Here is a 25,861-nt window from a genome sequence, read left to right as displayed (position 1 = left end):
TGTGTTGGCCCCTACCCGACTGCCAGGAACCTCGGGTGACACTCGACAGTCAACTCTCCCTGACGGCCAACATCGCTGCGACGACGCTGCTCCTGTAGGTACATGCTGCACAACATCAGGAGAATACGTCCTCTTCTTACTCAGAAGGCGGCGCAGGTTCTGATCCAGGCTCTGGTCATTTCACGCCTCGACTACTGCAACTCCCTCCTGGCTGGTCTACCTGCTAAGGCCATCCGACCCCTGCAGCTCATCCAGAATGCAGCAGCTCGACTGGTCTTCAGCCTCCCGAAATTCACCCACACCACTCCGCCTCCGCCTCTCCACTGGTTACCGTGGCTGCTCGCATCCGCTTCAAAACACTGGTCCTGGCGCATCGTGCTCTAGACGGATCGGGCCCGTCTACATCCGGGATATGGTCACACCGCACACCCCGCACGTTAAGCTCCGCCGGCAACAGCCAATCGTCTTGTGCCTCCTGCACCTCGAGCTAATCACCAAATCCAGACTGTTTGCTGTCCTGGCTCCTCAGTGGTGGAACGGGCTCCCCACTGACATCAGGACAGCAGAAAGTCTCTACATCTTCCGTCGGAGACTGAAAACACACCTTTTCCGACTATATCTGGATTAAAACACAGATTAGCACTTCAGTGGCACTTAGATAGCACTTACTTATGGTACTTTTGTAGTTCGACTATGTTGAGGAAATGTTACTTCCTGTATTCTTGTTGTTCTTAGTTTGTACTCTAGGTTGAAATGCACTTATTGTAAGTCGCTTTGGATAAAAGCGTCTGCTAAATGACATGTAATGTAATGTAATGTAATTGCACCAACAACAAATATCTTTAGCACAAAAGGACTACATTACCCACAATCCCTGGCTATGGGTCTCTTTTGGACTACAGACCCCTGAACAGGACCAGGGGCGGGGCTAGAGGGGGGAGGTCTGTCCGGACTCCACAACCCACAATGCACCTGAAATGTTTTTTAGACTGAATATCAGGGTCATGTGAATAATTCTAATAATGAATATAATAAAAATAATCCTAACTATTGAAGATGAAATATTGTCTCACACACACACACACACACTCTCTCACACACACACATACACAAACACGGCTTGTTGTACAGTGAAATAATTAGTTATAAATAAAACTCAAATATTGAAATAAATTCCGTATAAAACCCGAGTGTTCATGTGTTCATGTATTAATGATTCATGTGTTTGATGTTTGCAGCACACAGGTGTAGGTGGGGGGCAGGAAAGGAAGGAAGGAAAGAAGGAAAGGAAGGAAGTGTGTGTCTACAGTAGAAACTTCAGGAGAAATAAATAAAGATTTATACTTTTATCAACAAATCGTGTCAAAGTGAGATCTAACATTCAAAGGTAACCTGGCTCCGCCCCTTCCTGTGTGCAGACAGGTGAGGCTAGTCAGAGTCCAGCTGCAGACAGGTGAGCTGTGGAGGCGGAGCCACTCGGGTCACGAAGGCTCGTTCTCCTCTCGTGAAGCGCTTCATATCTGAAACAAACAACATGAGGGGCTTCAACATGGAGCCGTGGACCAGGTGTGGACCAGGTGTGGACCAGGTGTGGACCAGGTGTGGACCAGGTGTGGACCAGGTGTGGACCAGGTGTGGACCAGGTGTGGAGGACTACCTTCGGGTCTCTGGTGGTTCTGCCGTCTGCAGGTGAGAGAGAGCTGACGACACACAACGCCACTGCTGCACATGCTCAACAGGAAGTGGAGGAGGGGGTCATCAGAGACGCACACCTGAGATACACACACACAGGTAAATACACACACCTATATTACATATATATATATATTACACATATATATGTATATATATATATATATACATAACATGTATATATATATAACATATATATATAACATATATATATATATATAATATACACACTGGAGTGACGTCAAACAGGAAGTGGCACTGACCACGCTGCGCCCCCGGGGGTAGACTGTGATGTGACCTCTGACCCTGAGTGATCTTTGAAGCCCCTCCCACTGAGAATCAGCCAATCCGAGCAGAGGACGAACCAGAGCTCCTGAGAACCAGACGTGAGCCTCACCGGTGCCGTCATCCACCACCAGCCTGATCACACAAGTACACACTAGTACACACGAGGACACACGAGTACACACTAGTACACACGAGTACACACTAGTACACACGAGGACACACGAGTACACACTAGTACACACGAGTACACACTAGTACACACGAGGACACACGAGTACACACAAGGACATACGAGGACACACGAGTACACACGAGTACACACGAGTACACACAAGGACATACGAGGACACACGAGTACACACGAGTACACACAAGGACATACGAGGACACACGAGTACACACGAGTACACACAAGGACATACGAGGACACACGAGTACACACGAGTACACACAAGGACATACGAGGACACACGAGTACACACGAGTACACACTATAGAGTACTAGTACACACTAGTACACACTAGTACACAGGAGAAGAAGTCTTACTTTGCTTTGGACTGAAAGACGGACGAGGTGGACGGACACGGGGGACGGGAACACGCCTGAGGAACCAAGACGTGTGCTTGTTATGGAGCCTAGAGGACACTAGAACCCAGTAGAGTAGAACCTAGTAGAACCCAGTGCAGTAGAACCCAGTAGAGTAGAACCTAGTAGAACCCAGTGCAGTAGAACCCAGTAGAACGCAGTGCAGAAGAATCCAGTAGAACCCAGACCCAGTGCAGTAGAACCCAGTAGAGTAGAACCCAGTGCAGTAGAACCCAGTAGAACGCAGTGCAGAAGAATCCAGTAGAACCCAGTGCAGTAGAACCCAGTACAGTAGAACCCAGTGCAGTAGAACCCAGTGCATTAGAACCCAGTAGAACCCACTAGAACCCAGTGCAGAAGAACCCAGTTGAACCCAGTGCAGTAGAACCCAGTGCAGTAGAACCCAGTGCAGTAGAACCCAGTACAGTAGAACCCAGTGCAGAACAACCCAGTAGAACGCAGTGCAGTAGAACCCAGTGCAGTAGAACCCAGTAGAACCCAGTGCATTAGAACCCAGTAGAACCCAGTGCAGTAGAACCCAGTGCAGTAGAACCCAGTGCATTAGAACCCAGTAGAACCCAGTGTAGAAGAACCCAGTGTAGAACCCAGTGCAGTAGAACCCAGTGCATTAGAACCCAGTAGAACCCAGTGCAGTAGAACCCAGTAGAACCCAGTGCAGTAGAACCCAGTGCAGTAGAACCCAGTAGAACCCAGTAGAACCCAGTGCAGAAGAACCCAGTTGAACCCAGTGTAGAACCCAGTGCAGTAGAACCCAGTGCATTAGAACCCAGTAGAACCCAGTGCAGTAGAACCCAGTAGAACCCAGTGCATTAGAACCCAGTGCAGTAGAACCCAGTAGAACCCAGTGCAGAAGAACCCAGTTGAACCCAGTGTAGAACCCAGTAGAACCCAGTGCAGTAGAACCCAGTGCAGTAGAACCCAGTAGAACCCAATGCAGTAGAACCCAGTGCATTAGAACCCAGTACAGTAGAACCCAGTGCATTAGAACCCAGTGCATTAGAACCCAGTGTAGAACCCAGTGCAGTAGAACCCTGTACAATAGAGCCCAGTGCAGTAGAACCCAGTACAGTAGAACCCAGTGCAGAACAACCCAGTAGAACGCAGTGCAGTAGAACCCAGTGCAGTAGAACCCAGTGCAGTAGAACCCAGTGCAGTAGAACCCAGTAGAACCCAGTGCATTAGAACCCAGTAGAACCCAGTGCAGTAGAACCCAGTAGAACCCAGTGCAGTAGAACCCAGTGCATTAGAACCCAGTAGAACCCACTAGAACCCAGTGCAGAAGAACCCAGTGTAGAACCCAGTGCAGTAGAACCCAGTGCATTAGAACCCAGTAGAACCCAGTGCAGTAGAACCCAGTAGAACCCAGTACAGTAGAACCCAGTGCATTAGAACCCAGTAGAACCTAGTAGAACCCAGTGCAGAAGAACCCAGTAGAATCCAGTGTAGAACCCAGTGCAGTAGAACCCAGTGCAGTAGAACCCAGTAGAACCCAGTACAATAGAGCCCAGTGCAGTAGAACCCAGTAGAACCCAGTGCATTAGAACCCAGTAGCACCCAGTGCAGTAGAACCCAGTACAGTAGAACCCAGTGCATTAGAACCCAGTACAGTAGAACCCAGTGCATTAGAACCCAGTAGAACCCACTAGAACCCAGTGCAGAAGAACCCAGTTGAACCCAGTGTAGAACCCAGTGCAGTAGAACCCAGTGCATTAGAACCCAGTGCATTAGAACCCAGTAGAACCCAGTGCATTAGAACCCAGTACAGTAGAACCCAGTGCATTAGAACCCAGTAGAACCCAGTGCAGAAGAACCCAGTGCAGTAGAACCCAGTACAATAGAGCCCAGTGCAGTAGAACCCAGTGCATTAGAACCCAGTAGAACCCAGTGCATTAGAACCCAGTAGAACCCAGTGCAGTAGAACCCAGTAGAACCCAATGCAGTAGAACCCAGTGCATTAGAACCCAGTAGAACCCAGTACAGTAGAACCCAGTGCAGAAGAACCCAGTGTAGAACCCAGTACAATAGAGCCCAGTGCAGTAGAACCCAGTAGAACCCAGTAGAACCCAGTGCATTAGAACCCAGTAGCACCCAGTGCAGTAGAACCCAGTACAGTAGAACCCAGTGCATTAGAACCCAGTACAGTAGAACCCAGTAGAACCCAGTGCATTAGAACCCAGTAGAACCCACTAGAACCCAGTGCAGAAGAACCCAGTTGAACCCAGTGTAGAACCCAGTGCAGTAGAACCCAGTGCATTAGAACCCAGTGCATTAGAACCCAGTAGAACCCAGTGCATTAGAACCCAGTACAGTAGAACCCAGTGCATTAGAACCCAGTAGAACCCAGTGCAGAAGAACCCAGTGCAGTAGAACCCAGTACAATAGAGCCCAGTGCAGTAGAACCCAGTGCATTAGAACCCAGTAGAACCCAGTGCATTAGAACCCAGTAGAACCCAGTGCATTAGAACCCAGTAGAACCCAGTGCAGTAGAACCCAGTAGAACCCAATGCAGTAGAACCCAGTGCATTAGAACCCAGTAGAGTAGAACCCAGTGCAGAAGAACCCAGTACAATAGAGCCCAGTGCAGTAGAACCCAGCAGAACCCAGTACCTGCGTGTACACGCTCCCACAGAGCGAGCAGCTCCACTGCAGCTGCAGGAACAGGAAACACACCACATGACCTCTGACCTGACCCACAATGCACCTCTGCTCTCTGCTCACTGCCCACACACCCAGATGCATCATGGGAGCAGGAGGAGGCCGGGCGGCGCTGATGGGAAACAATCAACCAATAAGTACCAATAACAGCCTTATTGATCCGAAGTGATCCAGGAGGTGGGCGTGGTCACCTCGCGTCTCCCAGGGCAACCACAGTGATGGAGCTGAGGGGGAGGGAGCTGCAGTACACCCCCCCTGACCTACACACACACACACACACACACACACACACACACACACAGACACACACAGACACACACACACACACACACACACACACACACACAGTGAATGGGTGGATGATGTCATGGGACCTTCCAGATACATCCGACTGTTACCTGGACACCCTCCGCTGGAAAGAATCCAGCAGCAGTGTGTTGCCAGGCAACAGGCCAGGTGGGTAGGGGGTGTGGCTCAAGTCCAGGTACACCTGTAGGGTCGTCCCGGTGCGGTCACACACTGTGAGTCGAACTCCTGTTCCAGAGGCACCGGTCCTGTCAGTGAGGCTGGTCCGGTCACACACCTGAGCCTGAAAACACACCAGCTCTGAGCTGCACACACACCCACAGGTGAGTGTCTAAACGACGCGAGCCTGGCAGTCACTGAGCAGGGCACTTTGACACCAGTTACCTGCAGTCCAAGATGTCAGACACGGACAGGACCGTGGGCGAGAGAGCCTGACGACACACAGGGAGAGAGAGTTATTCACCATGTTGTTGTGGTTTGTTGTTGTTGTTGTTGTCAATATGAATGTTGACTCACCTGCAGCGGTGGGCGGGTCAGAGTGTGGAGCCTCCAATCAGATTGGACCTGGAGGGTGGAGTCAGTGTGGAGCTCCACCCCCTTGGACCCAGAAACCCCACAGCCAATCAAAACACTGGGATCCTGATGACACACCAAACATCCAGGTGAAAACGTGTGTGAAATGCTCAGCAGCCAATCAGCCGTGACGTCCCTGTGACATCACACAGGTGTGTGTACCTGCGTGTCGGGGGCGGTGAGCCTGTAGCAGCGGCCGCGCTGCAGGAGGGGGAACCAGGCCGCCGCCCTGCCCGGCAGCACCAGCACCACCTGCACACACGGGTAGACGCTCAACACAGGTGCATTGTGGGAGGTTTCAGGTGAAGAAGGGTCTCACCTTGTTCTCGCTCTCCGTTTCCGTCTCTCTGTCCGTCATTGGTCGGTTCTTGGGGTCCCGCCCCCAGCTGACCACTGGACCAATCACAGCGGCTTTGACCGAGAAGCACAGTGTCAGCCCCGCCTCTTTCCCCTGTAGCCTTGCCGCCATGTTCCTCCAGGCCACGCCCTCTTTGTGCTCCACCCTGATCACCATGGAGACGCAGGGCCGGAAGCCGCCGCCCACTCTTCTTCTCTTCTTTTCTGCAGAAGGAGCCTGCTCTTCCTCCTCTTCCTCCTCTTCTTCTTCTCTCTGCTTCCTGCTTATGACATCACCTCCTGACTCCTCCCCCTTCTGTGCCAGGTGTGTAACCATGGCAACAGACGGACTCAGGATGTGGAGGTGGTCCAGAGAAAACTGCAGGTAGACTCTGTCACACACACACACGCACACACACACACACACACGCACACACACACACAGACGGTGTATCCTGCAGTCTATATGTGTGTACCTGCAGTGTCTGTGTGTCTTTGTGTGTGTGTGTACCTGCAGTGTGTGTGTGTGTGTGTGTACCTGCAGTGTGTGTACCTGCAGTGTGTGTGTGTGTGTGTGTACCTGCAGTGTGTGTGTGTACCTGCAGTGTGTGTGTGTGTACCTGCAGTGTGTGTGTGTGTACCTGCAGTGTGTGTGTACCTGCAGTGTGTGTGTACCTGCAGTGTGTGTGTGTGTGTGTACCTGAAGTGTGTGTGTGTACCTGCAGTGTGTGTGTACCTGCAGTGTGTGTGTACCTGCAGTGTGTGTGTACCTGCAGTGTGTGTGTACCTGCAGTGTGTATACCTGCAGTGTGTGTGTGTGTGTACCTGCAGTGTGTGTGTGTGTGTGTGTACCTGCAGTGTGTGTGTGTGTACCTGCAGTGTGTGTACCTGCAGTGTGTGTGTGTGTACCTGCAGTGTGTGTACCTGCAGTGTGTGTGTGTGTACCTGCAGTGTGTGTACCTGCAGTGTGTGTGTGTGTGTACCTGCAGTGTGTGTGTGTGTGTGTGTGTGTACCTGCAGTGTGTGTGTGTGTGTGTGTACCTGCAGTGTGTGTGTGTGTGTACCTGCAGTGTGTGTGTGTGTGTGTGTGTGTGTACCTGCAGTGTGTGTGTGTGTACCTGCAGTGTGTGTGTGTGTGTGTACCTGCAGTGTGTGTGTGTGTGTACCTGCAGTGTGTGTGTGTGTGTGTACCTGCAGTGTGTGTGTGTGTACCTGCAGTGTGTGTGTGTGTGTGTGTACCTGCAGTGTGTGTGTGTACCTGCAGTGTGTGTGTGTGTACCTGTGTGTGTGTGTACCTGCAGTGTGTGTGTGTGTGTGTGTGTGTGTACCTGCAGTGTGTGTGTGTGTGTACCTGCAGTGTGTGTGTGTGTGTGTGTGTACCTGCAGTGTCTGTGTGTGATGTACTCCTCCTGGTCCAGGTGTTCGTAGGAGGGGAAATCTGATTGGAGGAACCTCTCCGTTACCATGGTGAACTTCTGGAGACACACCAGACAGCCTGCAACACACACACATTCATATGGGGCTGTGAGGTGACCTTTGACCTCACGTGTGTGTGTGTGTGTGTGTGTGTACCTAGCCAGGCTGTGTTGAAGGCTGCCCTCTGACCTCCCTCCTCTTTTTCGCTGGTTTCCGTGACAACACAGGCCACAGTTCCCGTGGTGTCTCTGAGCTGCAGAGTGACGTCATCATGTGAAGGCAGCTGCAATACCCCGACCACCAGCAGGGGGCGCCGCCTAAAACCACACACACACAAACACACACATATATATAACCACCAGCAGGGGGCGCCGCCTGACCCTCACACACACACACACACATATATATATTATATATATATATATAATATAATATATATATAATTAATAAATATATAATATATATATAATATATATATTATAATATAAATATATATATATATAAAACCACCAGCAGTGGGCGCCCCCTGACACACACACACACATGTATATCTTAATTAATTAATTTCGCTCTACCAGAGTCGGTCTCCAGTCGGGGGTTCCTGGAGGTCAGAGGTCAGAGTCCTGCAGGACCAGGCCAGTGCCGTGTTGATCTGAGACCTGGTCAGACCAGATCCACCAGGGGGCAGCAGAGACCTCAGAGAGACCGAAGACCAGCAGCCGGACTCCAGAGACCGGCTGAGCTCGGAGACGCTCACGCAGAGAGGGACTAACGGGTCAGCCCGGTACTGGAGGACAGAGGACACAGGAGACACAGAGGACACAGGAGACACTGAGGACACAGGAGACACTGAGGACACAGGAGACACTGAGACAGAGGACACAGGAGACACTGAGGACACAGGAGACACAGAGACTTAGAGGACACTAACTACCTGTGTCAGAGGACAGGTGTGAGGCTCGTCCAACATCTCAGAGTAGATATCTCTTCCCCCTCCTGCTCCTCCTGCTCCTCCTGCTCCTCCTCCTCCTGCTCCTCCTGCTCCTCTTCCTCCTCCTCCTCCGAACACACACTCCATCACTTTCCAGGACAACACACACACACACTGCTGCTGCACCTGGGGGACGAGACTGGAGGAGGACAGACGGCGTGAGTCGTGTTCAGGTGTGTCCTGCACCTCCTCACCTGTGTGTGTTCAGGTGTGTCCTGCACCTCCTCACCTGTGTGTGAGCAGGTGTGTCCTGCACCTCCTCACCTGTGTGTGTTCAGGTGTGTCCTGCACCTCCTCACCTGTGTGTGAGCAGGTGTGTCCTGCACCTCCTCACCTGTGTGTGTTCAGGTGTGTCCTGCACCTCCTCACCTGTGTGTGAGCAGGTGTGTCCTGCACCTCCTCACCTGTGTGTGTTCAGGTGTGTCCTGCACCTCCTCACCTGTGTGTGAGCAGGTGTGTCCTGCACCTCCTCACCTGTGTGTGAGCAGGGAGCTCAGGTGACACGCCCACAGGTACTCCGACACGCCAACGTTGTTCTCCATCATTAACCGGGGCAACGCTCCGTCACCGGGGCAGCTGGAGTCGGGCGCCGCCCCCCCCAGCCGGCTGAAGGCGGTGACCCGGAGGCTGGAGCGCAGGCAGGTGCAAAGCATGCTGGGAGGAAAGTCCGGACAGGGCCGGAACAGGAAGTGGACGTGATGGAGCTGCAGGGAGAAAAGTAAAGACTGAGCCTCACACCTGGGCTGAGACTCACACCTGGACTGAGACTCACACCTGGGCTGAGACTCACACCTGGGCTGAGACTCACACCTGGACTGAGACTCACACCTGGACTGAGACTCACACCTGGGCTGAGACTCACACCTGGGCTGAGACTCACACCTGGACTGAGACTCACACCTGGGCTGAGACTCACACCTGGACTGAGACTCACACCTGGGCTGAGACTCACACCTGGACTGAGACTCACACCTGGGCTGAGACTCACACCTGGGCTGAGACTCACACCTGGACTGAGACTCACACCTGGGCTGAGACTCACCTCCACAGAGTCCCCTGCTCTCAGGTGTCTCCTCGGTGGCGGCTGATTGGCCGTGCACAGCCCCACCTTCCCGTCCATCACGTAGAGTCCGGCCCCCTCACTCACCACCTTAGTCACGGTGCCCTATCAGAAAAGAGGGCGGGGCTTACCACACAGGTCACGATAGGCTGGAATAGAGACGAGAGCTGCCTCAGAGGAATAAACAAAAGACTTTAAACGGTGAATTTAATTTATTTTGTAAAATGTATAAAATGAGCCCAGCCTCCAGAGGGTTAACGTGACATATGTGCATGTCAGTCAGTTACCAAGGCCACTGATTAATCGCGATTTGGGGCGGTTTTAGCTCAGTGGGGTAAGAGGGCCGTCCTGCAACCGCAGGGTTGTGGGTTCGATCCCCGCTCTCCCCATTAGTTGCAAGTCGAAGTGTCCTTGAGCAAGGCACTGAACCCCCAGTTGCTTCCCGGGCGCTTCACCGCAGCCCACTGCTCCTTAATAACTAAGGATGGGTTAAATGCAGAGAACTAATTTCCCCTTGGGGATTAATAAAAGTGTATATTCTATATATTCTAATTAATCGCAATTTCAAAATGTGCGATTAATTAGTTAATTTGTTTTAATCGATTGACAGCCCTAAAAGTAATATAATATAGTATAATGTAATATAATATAGAATAATATAATATAATATAATATAGTATAATATAATAAAGTATAATATAATATAGTATAATATTTACCATCATCATCAAGAGAAGCTTTGAGAGTAAACTGAGCGTTAAGTATTACAGCGACACTGAAAATAAGAATCTTCTTCAATGCGTGGCGTTTGTTTGTTGTCTAAGAGCCAATCAGCTCTCTGATGTGGCGACAGCCTGCGTTACCCATCATGCACTGGGCCACGCAGTCGGCATGACGTTAGTATTTTACCTGGTAACTGATGACTCTGGACTTTTTCATCCTGACACCTGATTGGTTGACGCATCTCTCAGGCTCCGCCTCCTCACATTCTTCATCATCAGCGTGTGACATCACCAGTGGGGGGGGCGTGGCAGCGTGTGTGTAGTTTGTGTGTAGTTGCGACTGGTCGGTCACACACAGGATGTTGTTTCCTCTCCAGCCTCGTAGGACACACACACGCAGCGCCGTCACACACACACCCTGACCGACGCACACACACCCCGCCCACCACAGACGGCTTCTGTCCTGCAGACAGACAGACCTCATAGATCAGCATGTGGACAGGTGGACAGGTGTTATTATTGACTGGTATGTGTCTCACTGCACAGGAAGTGACATCACACACCTTGACCAGGACACGCAGGGCGTGAGAGTCGTCCGTCAGCCAGAAGCAGAAGAAGGTTGTTCCTGCCACGGCCAGCAGGGGGCAGACTGTCCCCACGAGGCCAAAGACTGAGAGACGCTGCCCACGAGTCCTGAGAGACAGACAGGTAGAGAGAGCCAGGCATGTAGAGAGACAGACGGGTAGAGAGAGACAGGCATGTAGAGAGACAGACGGGTAGAGAGAGACAGACAGGTAGAGAGACAGACGGGTAGAGAGACAGACGGGTAGAGAGACAGACGGGTAGAGAGAGACAGGCATGTAGAGAGACAGACGGGTAGAGAGAGACAGGCATGTAGAGAGAGACAGGCATGTAGAGAGACAGACGGGTAGAGAGAGACAGACAGGTAGAGAGACAGACGGGTAGAGAGACAGACGGGTAGAGAGACAGACGGATAGAGAGACAGACGGGTAGAGAGACAGACAGGTAGAGAGACAGACGGGTAGAGAGACAGACGGATAGAGAGACAGACGGGTAGAGAGACAGACAGGTAGAGAGAAAGACGGATAGAGAGACAGACGGGTAGAGAGACAGACGGGTAGAGAGACAGACGGGTAGAGAGAGAGACAGGTAGAGAGAGACAGGTAGAGAGACAGACGGGTAGAGAGAGAGACGGATAGAGAGACAGACAGGTAGAGAGACAGACGGATAGAGAGACAGACGGGTAGAGAGACAGACAGGTAGAGAGACAGACGGGTAGAGAGACAGACGGAGAGAGAGACAGACAGGTAGAGAGACAGACAGGTAGAGACAGACGGGTAGAGAGACAGACGGGTAGAGAGACAGACGGGTAGAGAGACAGACGGGTAGAGAGACAGACAGGTAGAGAGACAGACGGATAGAGAGACAGACAGGTAGAGAGAGACAGACAGGTAGAGAGACAGACGGATAGAGAGACAGACAGGTAGAGAGAGACAGACGGGTAGAGAGACAGACAGGTAGAGAGACAGACGGATAGAGAGACAGACAGGTAGAGAGACAGACAGGTAGAGAGACAGACGGATAGAGAGACAGACAGGTAGAGAGACAGACAGGTAGAGAGACAGACGGATAGAGAGACAGACAGGTAGAGAGAGACAGACAGGTAGAGAGACAGACGGATAGAGAGACAGACAGGTAGAGAGAGACAGACGGGTAGAGAGACAGACAGATAGAGAGACAGACGGGGAGAGAGACAGACGGGTAGAGAGACAGACAGGTAGAGAGACAGACAGGTAGAGAGACAGACAGGTAGAGAGACAGACGGGTAGAGAGACAGACAGGTAGAGAGACAGACGGGTAGAGAGACAGACGGGTAGAGAGACAGACGGATAGAGAGACAGACGGGTAGAGAGACAGACGGGTAGAGAGACAGACGGGGAGAGAGACAGACGGGTAGAGAGACAGACGGGTAGAGAGACAGACGGGGAGAGAGACAGACTGGTAGAGAGACAGACAGGTAGAGAGACAGACAGGTAGAGAGACAGACGGATAGAGAGACAGACGGGTAGAGAGACAGACGGATAGAGAGAGATAGACAGGTAGAGAGACAGACGGATAGAGAGAGACAGACGGGTAGAGAGAGACAGACGGGTAGAGAGACAGACGGATAGAGAGAGACAGACAGGTAGAGAGACAGACGGATAGAGAGAGACAGACGGATAAAGAGAGACAGACAGGTAGAGAGACAGACAGGTAGAGAGACAGACCGATAGAGACAGACGGGTAGAGAGAGACAGACAGGTAGAGAGACAGACGGATAGAGAGAGACAGACAGGTAGAGAGACAGACAGGTAGAGAGACAGACGGGTAGAGAGACAGACGGATAGAGAGACAGACGGGTAGAGAGACAGACGGATAGAGAGAGACAGACAGGTAGAGAGACAGACGGATAGAGAGACAGACAGGTAGAGAGAGACAGACAGGTAGAGAGACAGACGGATAGAGAGAGACAGACAGGTAGAGAGACAGACGGGTAGAGAGACAGACGGGTAGAGAGACAGACGGGTAGAGAGACAGACGGGTAGAGAGACAGACAGGTAGAGACAGACGGGTAGAGAGACAGACGGGTAGAGAGACAGACAGGTAGAGAGACAGACGGATAGAGAGACAGACGGGTAGAGAGACAGACGGGTAGAGAGACAGACGGGTAGAGAGAGACAGATGGGTAGAGAGACAGACGGGTTGAGAGACAGACGGATAGAGAGAGACAGACGGGTTGAGAGACAGACGGATAGAGAGAGACAGACGGATAGAGAGAGACAGACGGATAGAGAGACAGACGGGTAGAGAGACAGATGGATAGAGAGACAGACGGGTAGAGAGACAGACGGATAGAGAGAGACAGACGGATAGAGAGAGACAGACAGGTAGAGAGACAGACGGGTAGAGAGACAGACGGGTAGAGAGACATACGGATAGAGAGACAGACGGGGAGAGAGACAGACGGGGAGAGAGACAGACAGGTAGAGAGACAGACGGGTTGAGAGACAGACGGGGAGAGAGACAGACGGGTTGAGAGACAGACGGGGAGAGAGAGACAGACGGATAGACAGACAGACGGGTTGAGAGACAGACAGGGAGAGAGACAGACGGGTAGAGAGACAGACGGGTAGAGAGACAGACGGGTAGAGAGACAGACGGGTAGAGAGAGACAGACGGGTAGAGAGACAGACGGGGAGAGAGAGACAGACGGATAGAGAGACAGACGGATAGAGAGACAGACGGGTTGAGAGACAGACGGGTAGAGAGACAGACGGGTAGAGAGACAGACGGGTAGAGAGACAGACGGGTAGAGAGACAGACAGGTAGAGAGACAGACGGGTAGAGAGACAGACGGGTAGAGAGACAGACGGATAGAGAGACAGACGGGTAGAGAGACAGACGGGTAGAGAGACAGACGGATAGAGAGACAGACGGATAGAGAGACAGACGGGTAGAGAGACAGACGGATAGAGAGACAGACGGGTAGAGAGACAGACAGGTAGAGAGAGACAGACGGGTAGAGAGAGACAGACGGGTAGAGAGACAGACAGGGAGAGAGACAGACAGGTAGAGACAGACGGGTAGAGAGACAGACGGGTAGAGAGAGACAGACGGGTAGAGAGACAGACGGGTAGAGAGACAGACGGATAGAGAGACAGACGGGTAGAGAGAGACAGACGGGTAGAGACAGACAGGTAGAGACAGACGGGTAGAGAGACAGACGGGTAGAGAGACAGACGGGTAGAGAGACAGACGGATAGAGAGAGACAGACAGGTAGAGAGACAGACGGATAGAGAGACAGACAGGTAGAGAGAGACAGACAGGTAGAGAGACAGACGGATAGAGAGAGACAGACAGGTAGAGAGACAGACGGGTAGAGAGACAGACGGATAGAGAGACAGACGGGTAGAGAGACAGACGGGTAGAGAGACAGACAGGTAGAGCGACAGACGGATAGAGAGACAGACGGGTAGAGAGACAGACAGGTAGAGAGACAGACGGATAGAGAGACAGACGGGTAGAGAGACAGACGGGTAGAGAGACAGACGGGTAGAGAGAGACAGATGGGTAGAGAGACAGACGGGTTGAGAGACAGACGGATAGAGAGAGACAGACGGGTTGAGAGACAGACGGATAGAGAGAGACAGACGGATAGAGAGACAGACGGGTAGAGAGACAGATGGATAGAGAGACAGACGGGTAGAGAGACAGACGGGTAGAGAGAGACAGACGGATAGAGAGAGACAGACGGATAGAGAGAGACAGACAGGTAGAGAGACAGACGGGTAGAGAGACAGACGGGTAGAGAGACATACGGATAGAGAGACAGACGGGGAGAGAGACAGACGGGGAGAGAGACAGACAGGTAGAGAGACAGACGGGTTGAGAGACAGACGGGGAGAGAGACAGACGGGTTGAGAGACAGACGGGGAGAGAGAGACAGACGGATAGACAGACAGACGGGTTGAGAGACAGACAGGGAGAGAGACAGACGGGTAGAGAGACAGACGGGTAGAGAGACAGACGGGTAGAGAGACAGATGGGTAGAGAGAGACAGACGGGTAGAGAGACAGACGGGGAGAGAGAGACAGACGGATAGAGAGACAGACGGGTTGAGAGACAGACAGGTAGAGAGACAGACGGGTAGAGAGACAGACGGGTAGAGAGACAGACGGGTAGAGAGACAGACGGGTAGAGAGACAGACGGGTAGAGAGACAGACGGGTAGAGAGACAGACGGATAGAGAGACAGACGGGTAGAGAGACAGACGGGTAGAGAGACAGACGGATAGAGAGACAGACGGATAGAGAGACAGACGGGTAGAGAGACAGACGGATAGAGAGACAGACGGGTAGAGAGACAGACAGGTAGAGAGAGACAGACGGGTAGAGACAGACAGACGGGTAGAGAGACAGACGGGTAGAGAGACAGACGGGGAGAGAGACAGACGGGTAGAGAGACAGACGGGTAGAGAGAGACAGACGGGTAGAGAGACAGACGGGTAGAGAGACAGACGGATAGAGAGACAGACGGGTAGAGAGACAGACGGGTAGAGAGACAGACGGATAGAGAGACAGACGGGTAGAGAGACAGACGGATAGAGAGACAGACGGGTTGAGAGACAGACGGATAGAGAGAGACAGACGGATAGAGAGACAGACGGGTAGAGAGACAGACGGGTAGAGAGACAGACAGGTAGAGAGACAGACAGGTAGAGAGACAGACGGATAGAGAGACAGACGGATAGAGAGACAGACGGGTAGAGAGACAGACGGGTAGAGAGACAGACGGGGAGAGAGACAGACGGATAGAGAGACAGACGGGTAGAGAGACAGACGGGTAGAGAGACAGACGGGGAGAGAGACAGACGGGTAGAGAGACAGACGGGTAGAGAGACAGACAGGTAGAGAGACAGACGGATAGAGAGACAGACGGATAGAGAGACAGACGGGTAGAGAGACAGACGGATAGAGAGACAGACGGGTAGAGAGACAGACGGGTAGAGAGACAGACGGGGAGAGAGACAGACGGGTAGAGAGACAGACGGGTAGAGAGACAGACGGATAGAGAGACAGACGGCTCACCTGTTGTCCAGTAAACCAGAAGCCTCTCGAACTCCAACTGCTCCGCTAAGCCCCGCCCCTCCGGCAGGACTTATAGCCAATCCGTGATCAGGACCGGGACACAACAGAACCGGAGAACCAATCAGCTCGACGTAGCCTCCGGCCACCTCCTGATCCTGCCCCGGGGCATTATGGGGGATGTAGTTCCAGTGAGGGAAGAAGACTGGCCGGTTCAGCCAAAGAGGAGAGGGAGACAGGCACTGGAAAGAGAGAGAGACAGGTGAGTCTCACCTCACACCTGAACGCCTCACAACGTCCTACAGTCTCACCTTACACCTGAACGCCTCACGGCGTCCTACAGTCTCACCTCACACCTGAACGCCTCACGGCGTCCTACAGTCTCACCTCACACCTGAACGCCTCACGGCGTCCTACAGTCTCACCTCACACCTGAACGCCTCACGGCGTCCTGCAGTCTCACCTCACACCTGAACGCCTCACAACGTCCTGCAGTCTCACCTCACACCTGAACGCCTCACAACGTCCTACAGTCTCACCTCACACCTGAACGCCTCACACCGTCCTGCAGTCTCACCTCACACCTGAACGCCTCACAACGTCCTACAGTCTCGCCTCACACCTGAACGCCTCACGGTGTCCTGCAGTCTCACCTCACACCTGAACGCCTCACGGTGTCCTACAGTCTCACCTCACACCTGAACGCCTCACGGCGTCCTACAGTCTCACCTCACACCTGAACGCCTCACGGTGTCCTACAGTCTCACCTCACACCTGAATGCCTCACACCGTCCTGCAGTCTCACCTCACACCTGAACGCCTCACGGTGTCCTACAGTCTCACCTCACACCTGAACGCCTCATGGTGTCCTGCAGTCTCACCTCACACCTGAACGCCTCACGGTGTTCTGCAGTCTCACCTCACACCTGAACGCCTCACGGTGTCCTACAGTCTCACCTCACACCTGAATGCCTCACACCGTCCTACAGTCTCACCTCACACCTGAACGCCTCACGGTGTCCTACAGTCTCACCTCACACCTGAACGCCTCACGGCGTCCTACAGTCTCACCTCACACCTGAACGCCTCACGGTGTCCTACAGTCTCACCTCACACCTGAACGCCTCACGGTGTCCTGCAGTCTCACCTCACACCTGAACGCCTCACGGCATCCTACAGTCTCACCTCACACCTGAACGCCTCCCTGCAGTCTCACCTCACACCTGAACGCCTCACGGCGTCCTACAGTCTCACCTCAGACCTGAACGCCTCACGGCGTCCTGCAGTCTCACCTCACACCTGAACGCCTCACGGTGTCCTGCAGTCTCACCTCACACCTGAACGCATCACGGCGTCCTACAGTCTCACCTCACACCTGAACGCCTCACGGTGTCCTGCAGTCTCACCTCACACCTGAACGCCTCACGGTGTCCTGCAGTCTCACCTCACACCTGAACGCCTCACGGTGTCCTACAGTCTCACCTCACACCTGAACGCCTCACGGCGTCCTGCAGTCTCACCTCACACCTGAACGCCTCACACCGTCCTACAGTCTCACCTCACACCTGAACGCCTCACACCAGAACGCCTCACGGTGTCCTACAGTCTCACCTCACACCTGAACGCCTCACTCACCTCACACCTGACGCTGCCACTGGTGTCCGTCAGCCTCCACTCTCCGGCCCGCCCCTCTCTCAGGTAGCCAATCAGCAGCAGGTTGACCCGCGGCAGAGCCAGGTGACCTGGCAGAGAAAGCTCCGCCTCCTTTGCCCACGCTCGCTGCTGATTGGTGCTCCAGGACAGGTTGCTGACACAAGCCAGGTGCTGCAGGGTGAGCAGCCCTGAGACGGACACGGGCCTGGAGACGGCCGGAGAGGTCAAAGGTCACGGTCTGAATATCCCACAATGCAGTGCGTTACGAATGATTACAATTAAACGTTGTTATTATATAAATATGAAGACGATACAATCAGTTATTAGAAAACATAAAAGAAGAATGATACCAAAACATTCTAATAATCATTATTAATATAATAATCCTGTTGAATAACATTTAGAACATTAATCATGTGACTCACCTGTAGCTCACGGGGAACAGGTGAGGGCCTCCCAGCTGGGCCTGGAGCCTCTGGAACACACCTGAGACACACACCACGTCGGAGGAGGAGGAGGAGGAGACACGAAGAGGAGGAGACACGAAGAGGAGGAGGAGGAGGAGACACGAAGAGGAGGAGGAGACACAAAGAGGAGGAGGAGGAGGAGGAGACACGAAGAGGAGAAGGAGACACGAAGAGGAGGAGGAGGAGACACGAAGAGGAGGAGACACGAAGAGGAGGAGGAGACATGAAGAGGAGGAGGAGGAGACACGAAGAGGAGGAGGAGACACGAGGAGGAGGAGACACGAAGAGGAGGAGACACAAAGAGGAGGAGGAGGAGACACGAAGAGGAGGAGGAGACACGAGGAGGAGACACGAAGAGGAGGAGGAGGAGACACGAAGAGGAGGAGGAGGAGGAGGAGGAGACACGAAGAGGAGGAGGAGACACGAAGAGGAGGAGGAGACACGAAGAGGAAGAGGAGGAGGAGGAGACACGAAGAGGAGGAGGAGACACAAAGAGGAGGAGGAGGAGGAGGAGGAGGAGACATGAAGAGGAGGAGGAGGAGGAGACACGAAGAGGAGGAGGAGACACGAGGAGGAGGAGACACGAAGAGGAGGAGGAGGAGGAGACACGAAGAGGAGGAGGAGAAGACACGAAGAGGAGGAGGAGACACGAAGAGGAGGAGGAGGAGACACAAAGAGGAGGAGACACAAGGAGGAGACACGAGAAGGAGGATGCACGAAGAGGAGGCACGAGGAGGAGGAGGAGACACGAAGAGGAGGAGGAGGAGGAGACACGAAGAGGAGGAGGAGGAGACACAAAGAGGAGGAGACACAAGGAGGAGACACGAGAAGGAGGAGGAGGAGGAGACACGAAGAGGAGACACGAGGAGGAGGAGGAGGAGGAGACACGAAGAGGAGGAAACACAAGGAGGAGACACGAGGAGGAGGAGGACGAGGAGGAGAACCAGTTGAAGCTGACTGACCTGTCAGTGAGTCCTCAGCAGCCTGAGGGGCGGAGCCACAGAGCTCAGGAGACAGGTGTTCTGAGAGGAAGACGAACACCTCCTTCAACCAGGAGGCTTCCTGCAGGACATGGAGAGAGATGGATATACACACATATATATATGTGTATATATACATATATATATATGTGTGTATATACACATATATATGTGTATATATACACATATATATATATATATACATATATATATATACATATATATGTGAATATATACATATATATATATGTGTATATACACATATATATATGGATATATATATATACACATAGATATATATATATATATATATATATATGTGTATATATACATATATGTATATATAAAATATGTATATATACATATATATATGGATATATATATACACATATATATACACATATATATATATACACATATACATATATATACACACATATATATACACATATATACACACATATATATGTGTATATATATACACATATACATATATATACACACATATATATATATACATATATACACACATATATATACACATATATATATATATACACAAACACATGAGTGATGAATCTTTCCACCAGTTGTTCCCTCGCGGGTCGAAGCTCCATGAAGCTTAATTTGCTCTCCTGCGCCCTCAAGTGGACAAGAGGAGTAACGCAGGCAGAGAGAACAACACTTTGGGGTGAAGCTGTGAATAAATAAAGATGTTTGAGACATTATTATTGATCTGGTGTCCGTCAGAAGGGAAACACGTGAAGACTGAGCTCATGTTGCTCTGGACAACTGCCATTTAAAAAGAGCATTTACAGAGCTGCCAACTTTTCAAAAAACCTTGGAGTGAGATTTTGTCGGGGGTGACCACAATTTTGCCGCGCACGCAGCCACACACGTTAGTCAAGTCAAGTCAAGTCTTTTATTGTCAGATACACAGAATGACACAGGGTCAGACTGGGCACTGAAATTCTTAGGACAAGGCACCACACAACAACTACCATAGCCTAACATAATATAACATAACATAACATGACATACACACTGTACAAGAACTCTGAACATAATACTAACATATATACATATAATACACATAATAACTAGACTACAGACAAATGGGAGTAGCAGGAAGTGAAGCAGGTAGTGCAATAGAAAGTGTAAGTGTAAGTACAAGGCTGAAAGTGACAGTGTATGTAAAGTGACGAGTGTAAAGTGTCGATCGTGTGTCAGTGTCCATTGAGCAGCCTGATGGCTCTCGGGAAGAAATATTAGTGGCTCAAATATCAGGAAATTTGAATTAATGTGGCGTTGTACCCATGTTGTACCCATGTTGTACCCATGTTGTCCCCATGTTGTCCCCATGTTTTCCCCATGTTGTCCCCATGTTGTCCCCATGTTGTACCCTGCATTCTGGCCTGGCAAAGGTCTTTTACGAGGCATCTTTGCTACCTTAAAGAATTAAAATGTTTTTTAATAACTCTCCTCTCATTTACAAAAACATGCCGAATTCTATTGCACAAATGTCCTGTCTTTATGTTAAATTCTTTATAATACATCTTACTTGTTCAAAGTGCTGTTTTGAAATTTTTTGAGAGGGTCCTTTTCCTTGGCCTGCAAATAAAATGATAAATGCTATGTGGGCAGCTTTAATAAACAATGCTCTGATGTGTTGAGCATGCAGGATACCAAGAGGTTAACACGATGCTCTCCTGCTGCTCCTTATGACAGCTGAGTTTACATCACCACACAAAATCACACGCACAAACACAACACATTATTTCAAGATTTAAAGTTTAAGAGAGTGAGAACTTAATTGTCATTAACAGGGCTCTTAAGTTTTGAAGACAGGCAAGAGTGACATATCAATCCAGGATGCTCTATTTTCATTGGTTGCTGGATTAAATCTTACCCAGATACGTTTTTTTCTGATTGGCTATTGTGGCCCATTTCTTCTTTTTGATTGGCTGATAAGTGGCTCCTCACAGCAGAACTCCAGGGGAGCGCTTGATTCCTCCACGGTGAGGGCAGCGCGACTCATGTTGGCGCGCTGCGGCACATTAAAACATTAAATAGCCGATAGTTTTTTCAGCGTGAGAAATACGATGTGTGGCGGGAGTGCGTGACGTAAGACCGAAATGCGTGACTGTCCCGCTCAATGCGTGACACTTTGGATCCTGCATTAACACACCGTCGTCTCTGCTCGTTGTGTCTGTTTGAAAATCTTCTTCTGTTGCTAACTAAGGGACTCTTTGGGGTAAATAGGATGTCTATGCAGCGAACAGGTTTATAGATGCGCTCCTTAGCGCCATCTATCGTCGCGGAGTTTGAAAAGAAACCAACGCGCCTCGGCCAAAATCAGAATTTCTTTTGCCGTGAGAAAGACTGCGGTCAAGCCAGCCGCCACTTCGGAAAACACAGTCAAGCCAGCCCGCACGATTTTTTTCAGTACACGTATATACCAGGCATTACGGTACGAGCGTGTGAAAACTGTCTTCAAAATAAGAGCGAACTTCCGGTGAACGTGTTATGACGAAACACGCCTTTAAATACATATATTGTGATAGATTAAACTAATTGAAGAGATGAAAAATCACGAATTGAATGAATGATGAATACAATACATAAAAGAAGGTAATTATTCCAATATTGGATGTTCTGATTTAAAATTTCAAAATAAAAGATATAGAAAATCACATTCATGAGCAAATGTGTGTCTAATTTCAGAATAGATTTAGAACACAATGGTGTGTAGTGACAAAATACTTTCACTTCTGATTCATGGTAGAGTACCTCAAGGTGTCGTCCAGAGATAATCAAGACATTCTGACATTTGATTTCTAAATGAAAGCACTTCATAAAGAAAATAATACTAATATATTTCCAATATTTGATATTTCTTTGAAGCAAATCTGTAACTTTCTTGAAAAAAGGTACACTGCAGTCTTATTATTGGTGACCTCAGCTAGGCCCCTGAATATTTTCATGAGATATTAGTGTGGATTTTGAATAAATTAAATTCAAAGTTAGCGAAAAATAAATATTATTAATATTATGGCAATATTTGGATTTTATTTTAAGCAAATCTGTAACTTTCTTGAAAAAAGGTACAATGCAGTCTTGTTAGTGGTGACCTCAGATAGGTCTATGATTATTTTCATGAGATATTACTGTGTGGATTTTGAATAAATTCAATTTAAATTTGGCGAGAAATAAATATTCTTAATATTCTGGCAATATTTGGATTTTATTTAAAGCAAATCTGTAACTTTCTTGAAAAAAGTTACACTGCAGTATTGTTATTAGTGACCTCTGCTAGGCCCATGAATATTTTCATGAGATATTACTGTGTAGATTTCGAATAAATTCACTTTAAATTTAGCGAGAAATAAATATTATTAATATTATGGCAATATTTGGATTTTATTTAAAGCAAATTTGTAACTTTCTTGAAAAAAGGTACAATGCAGTCTTGTTAGTGGTGACCTCTGCTAGACCCCTGAATATTTTCATGAGATATTACTGTGTGGATTTTGAATAAATTAAATTAAAAGTTAGCGAAAAATAAATATTATTAATATTATGGAAATATTTGGATTTTAAGCAAATCTGTAACTATCTTGAAAAAAGGTACAATGCAGTCTTGTTAGTGGTGACCTCAGCTAGGTCCATGATTATTTTCATGAGATATTACTGTGTAGATTTCGAATAAATTCACTTTAAATTTAGTGAGAAATAAATATTATGGCAATATTTGGATTTTATTTAAAGCAAATCTGTAACTTTCTTGAAAAAAGGTACAATGCAGTCTTGTTATTCGTGATCTCTGCTAGGCCCCTGAATATTTTCATGAGATATTATTGTGTGAATTTGGAATGAATTCAGTTTAAATTTAGCGAGAAATAAATATGATTAATATTATGGCAATATTTGGATTTTATTTAAAGCAAATCTGAAACTTTCTTGAAGAAAGTTACACTGCAGCCTTGTTAATGGTGACCTCTGCCAGGCCCATGAATATTTCCATGAGATATTACTGTGTAGATTTTGAATTAATTCAATTTAAAGTTAGCGAGAAATAAATATTATGAATATTCTGGCAATATTTGAATTTTATTTTAAGCAAATCTGAAACTTTCTTGAAAAAAGGTACAATGCAGTCTTGTTAGTGGTGACCTCAGCTAGGCCCCTGAATATTTACATGAGATATTACTATGTGGATTTTGAATAAATTAAATTCAAATTTAGCGAAAAATAAATATTATTAATATTATGGCAATATTTGGATTTTATTTTAAGCAAATCTGTAACTTTCTTGAAAAAAGTATTTTAAGCAAATCTGTAACTTTCTTGAAAAAAGTTTTGAATGAATTCAGTTTAAATTTAGCGAGAAATAAATATTATTAATATGATGGCAATATTTGGATTTTATTTAAAGCAAATCTGTAACTTTCTTGAAAAAAGGTACAATGCAGTCTTGTTATTGGTGACCTCTGCTAGGCCCCTGAATATTTTCATTTAATAATATTTATTTCTCGCTAAATTTAAACTGAATTCATTCAAAATCTACACAGTAATATCTCATGAAAATATTCATGGGCCTAGCAGAGGTCACCAATAACAAGACTGCAGTATGACTTTTTTCAAGAAAGTTACAGATTTGCTTAAAATAAAATCCAAATATTGCCATAATATTAATAATATTTATTTTTCGCTAACTTTGAATTTAATTTATTCAAAATCCACACAGTAATATCTCATGTAAATATTCAGGGGACTAGCTGAGGTCACCACTAACAAGACTGCATTGTACCTTTTTTCAAGAAAGTTTCAGATTTGCTTAAAATAAAATTCAAATATTGCCAGAATATTCATAATATTTATTTCTCGCTAACTTTAAATTGAATTAATTCAAAATCTACACAGTAATATCTCATGGAAATAATCATGGGCCTAGCTGAGGTCACCAATAACAAGACTGCACTGTAGTTTTTTTCAAGAAAGTTACGGATTTGCTTAAAATAAAATTCAAATATTGGAAATATATTACTATTATTTTCTTTATGAAATGCTTTCATTTAGAAATCAAACGTCAGAATGTCTTGATTATCTCTGGATGACACCTTGAGGTACTCTACCATGAATCAGAAGTGAAAATATCTTATAACTACGCACCATTTTGTTCTAAATCTATTCTGAAATTAGACACATTTGCGCATGAATGTGATTTTCTGTATCTTTTATTTTGAAATTCTAAATCAGAATATCTCAATATTGGAATAATTACTTTCTTTCATTTAATGTATTCATCATTCATACCATTCATGATTTTTCATCTCTTCATTTAGTTTAATCTATCACTATATCTGTATTTAAAGACGTGTTTCGTCATATCACGTTCACCGGAAGTTCGCTCTTATTTTGAAAACAGTTTTCACACACTCGCACCGTAATGCCTGGTATATACGTGTACTGAAAAAAATCGTGCGGGCTGGCTTGACTGTTTTCCGAAGTGGCGGCTGGCTTGACCGCAGTTGAGAAATTGGTTGTGTGGCGTGAGAGCGTGTGAATACATGCAAAAGCGTGTGTCACACGGCCAAACCGTGAGAGTTGGTAGCTCTGCATTTATACACAGCTGCCTTATATTTATGTTTTTTTTCTTTTTCCTCACAACTCTAGGTAATTAACCACGAGCTGGTTCCAAATCCAACTGAACCAGTGAATCACGGTCCAGGTCCTCAGGTCCCCTCAGGCCTCCTGACCGGAGTTCAGTTCTACGGCTACTTACAGCGTCCCCGCCGGGCTGGAGCTGATCCAGGACCAGCGGTGGGGAGTCCATGTCCACAGCTGATCGCTGAGGGCTGATATCAGGATCGATTACTGGATCCACACGTAAACAATCCACATGTAAACAAATATCCCGCGTTGAAACGCCTTCAAACTCTACTTCCGGGTGAAGTACGGCGTCCACGGAGGCTCAAAAAACGCGAAGCGTTGCAATCATCAAAACAACCTGATGATTTAATATATAGAACACTTCTCATGTGACAGCTTAGAGTGGTATCCATTATAAACTGCTGTTAATATATTATACTGATATACTTATATTATACACGTATACTTATATAATACACATATACTGATATATTAGGACAACAGCCTCATCATGAATGTCACAAAAACTAAGGAGCTGATTGTGGACTTTAGGAGGGTACAACAACAGAGGACGTACTCACCACTGGGGATTAACGGGACTACTGTGGAGAGGGTGAGCGGGTATAAATACCTGGGAGTCCACATCACCGAGGATCTGACATGGTCAACAAACACAGACACTCTGGTGAGAAAGGCAAGGCAGCGCCTCTACCACCTCAGGCAGCTGAGGAAATTTAAAGTTTCCCAGAGGATCCTTCAGTCCTTCTACTCTGGAGCTGTAGAGAGCGTCCTGACAGGAAGCATCACAGCCTGGTTT

At 48.5% G+C, this 25,861-nt stretch overlaps 1 protein-coding gene across 4 annotated transcripts; it reads right to left on the bottom strand.

The window, feature by feature from the left end:
• Nucleotides 1–1,331: 1,331 nt before the first annotated feature.
• ctc1 (CTS telomere maintenance complex component 1) lies at nt 1,332–25,829 on the bottom strand. Of its 4 annotated transcripts, none has more exons than XM_056443140.1 (24): nt 25,178–25,819; nt 19,375–19,474; nt 18,371–18,431; nt 17,928–18,150; nt 16,296–16,534; nt 11,210–11,339; nt 10,834–11,109; nt 9,907–10,029; nt 9,339–9,568; nt 8,808–9,003; nt 8,449–8,660; nt 8,030–8,190; nt 7,838–7,952; nt 6,441–6,849; nt 6,284–6,373; nt 6,065–6,187; nt 5,933–5,979; nt 5,641–5,853; nt 5,434–5,502; nt 5,195–5,354; nt 2,528–2,583; nt 1,956–2,112; nt 1,658–1,772; nt 1,332–1,520 (listed from the first exon to the last, which is right to left on the bottom strand). In XM_056443140.1, the coding sequence occupies exons 1-24, from the start codon at nt 25,226–25,228 to the stop codon at nt 1,429–1,431; spliced, it is 3,648 nt and encodes a 1,215-aa protein (XP_056299115.1). In that variant the 5' UTR covers nt 25,229–25,819; the 3' UTR covers nt 1,332–1,428. The 4 variants fall into 4 exon arrangements, 1 of the variants encoding a protein (XP_056299115.1); XR_008835222.1 differs by having other exon boundaries at nt 1,432–1,520; nt 5,195–5,236; nt 25,178–25,824; XR_008835223.1 differs by lacking the exons at nt 1,332–1,520; nt 1,658–1,772; nt 5,195–5,354 and having other exon boundaries at nt 2,080–2,112; nt 5,384–5,502; nt 25,178–25,829.
• Between the last annotated feature and the right edge of the window lie 32 nt (nt 25,830–25,861).

This window comes from Pseudoliparis swirei, chromosome 21 (assembly GCF_029220125.1).
Source record: "Pseudoliparis swirei isolate HS2019 ecotype Mariana Trench chromosome 21, NWPU_hadal_v1, whole genome shotgun sequence".
Lineage (NCBI taxonomy): Eukaryota > Metazoa > Chordata > Actinopteri > Perciformes > Liparidae > Pseudoliparis > Pseudoliparis swirei.
Note: the sequence above shows the minus strand (reverse complement) of the source record. Positions and strands in the feature narration are given on the sequence as shown.

Bases quoted from the DNA above. Each gene is read 5' to 3' on its own strand.
- ctc1 (XM_056443140.1), bottom strand. From the start codon at position 25,228: ATGGACTCCCCACCGCTGGTCCTGGATCAGCTCCAGCCCGGCGGGGAC. The intron at 1,773-1,955 runs GTCAGTGCCACT...TGTGTATCTCAG, and splicing joins ACCCCCGGGGGCGCAGCGTG to GTGTGCGTCTCTGATGACCC. The intron at 1,521-1,657 runs GTAGTCCTCCAC...TGTTTGTTTCAG, and splicing joins GAACCACCAGAGACCCGAAG to ATATGAAGCGCTTCACGAGA.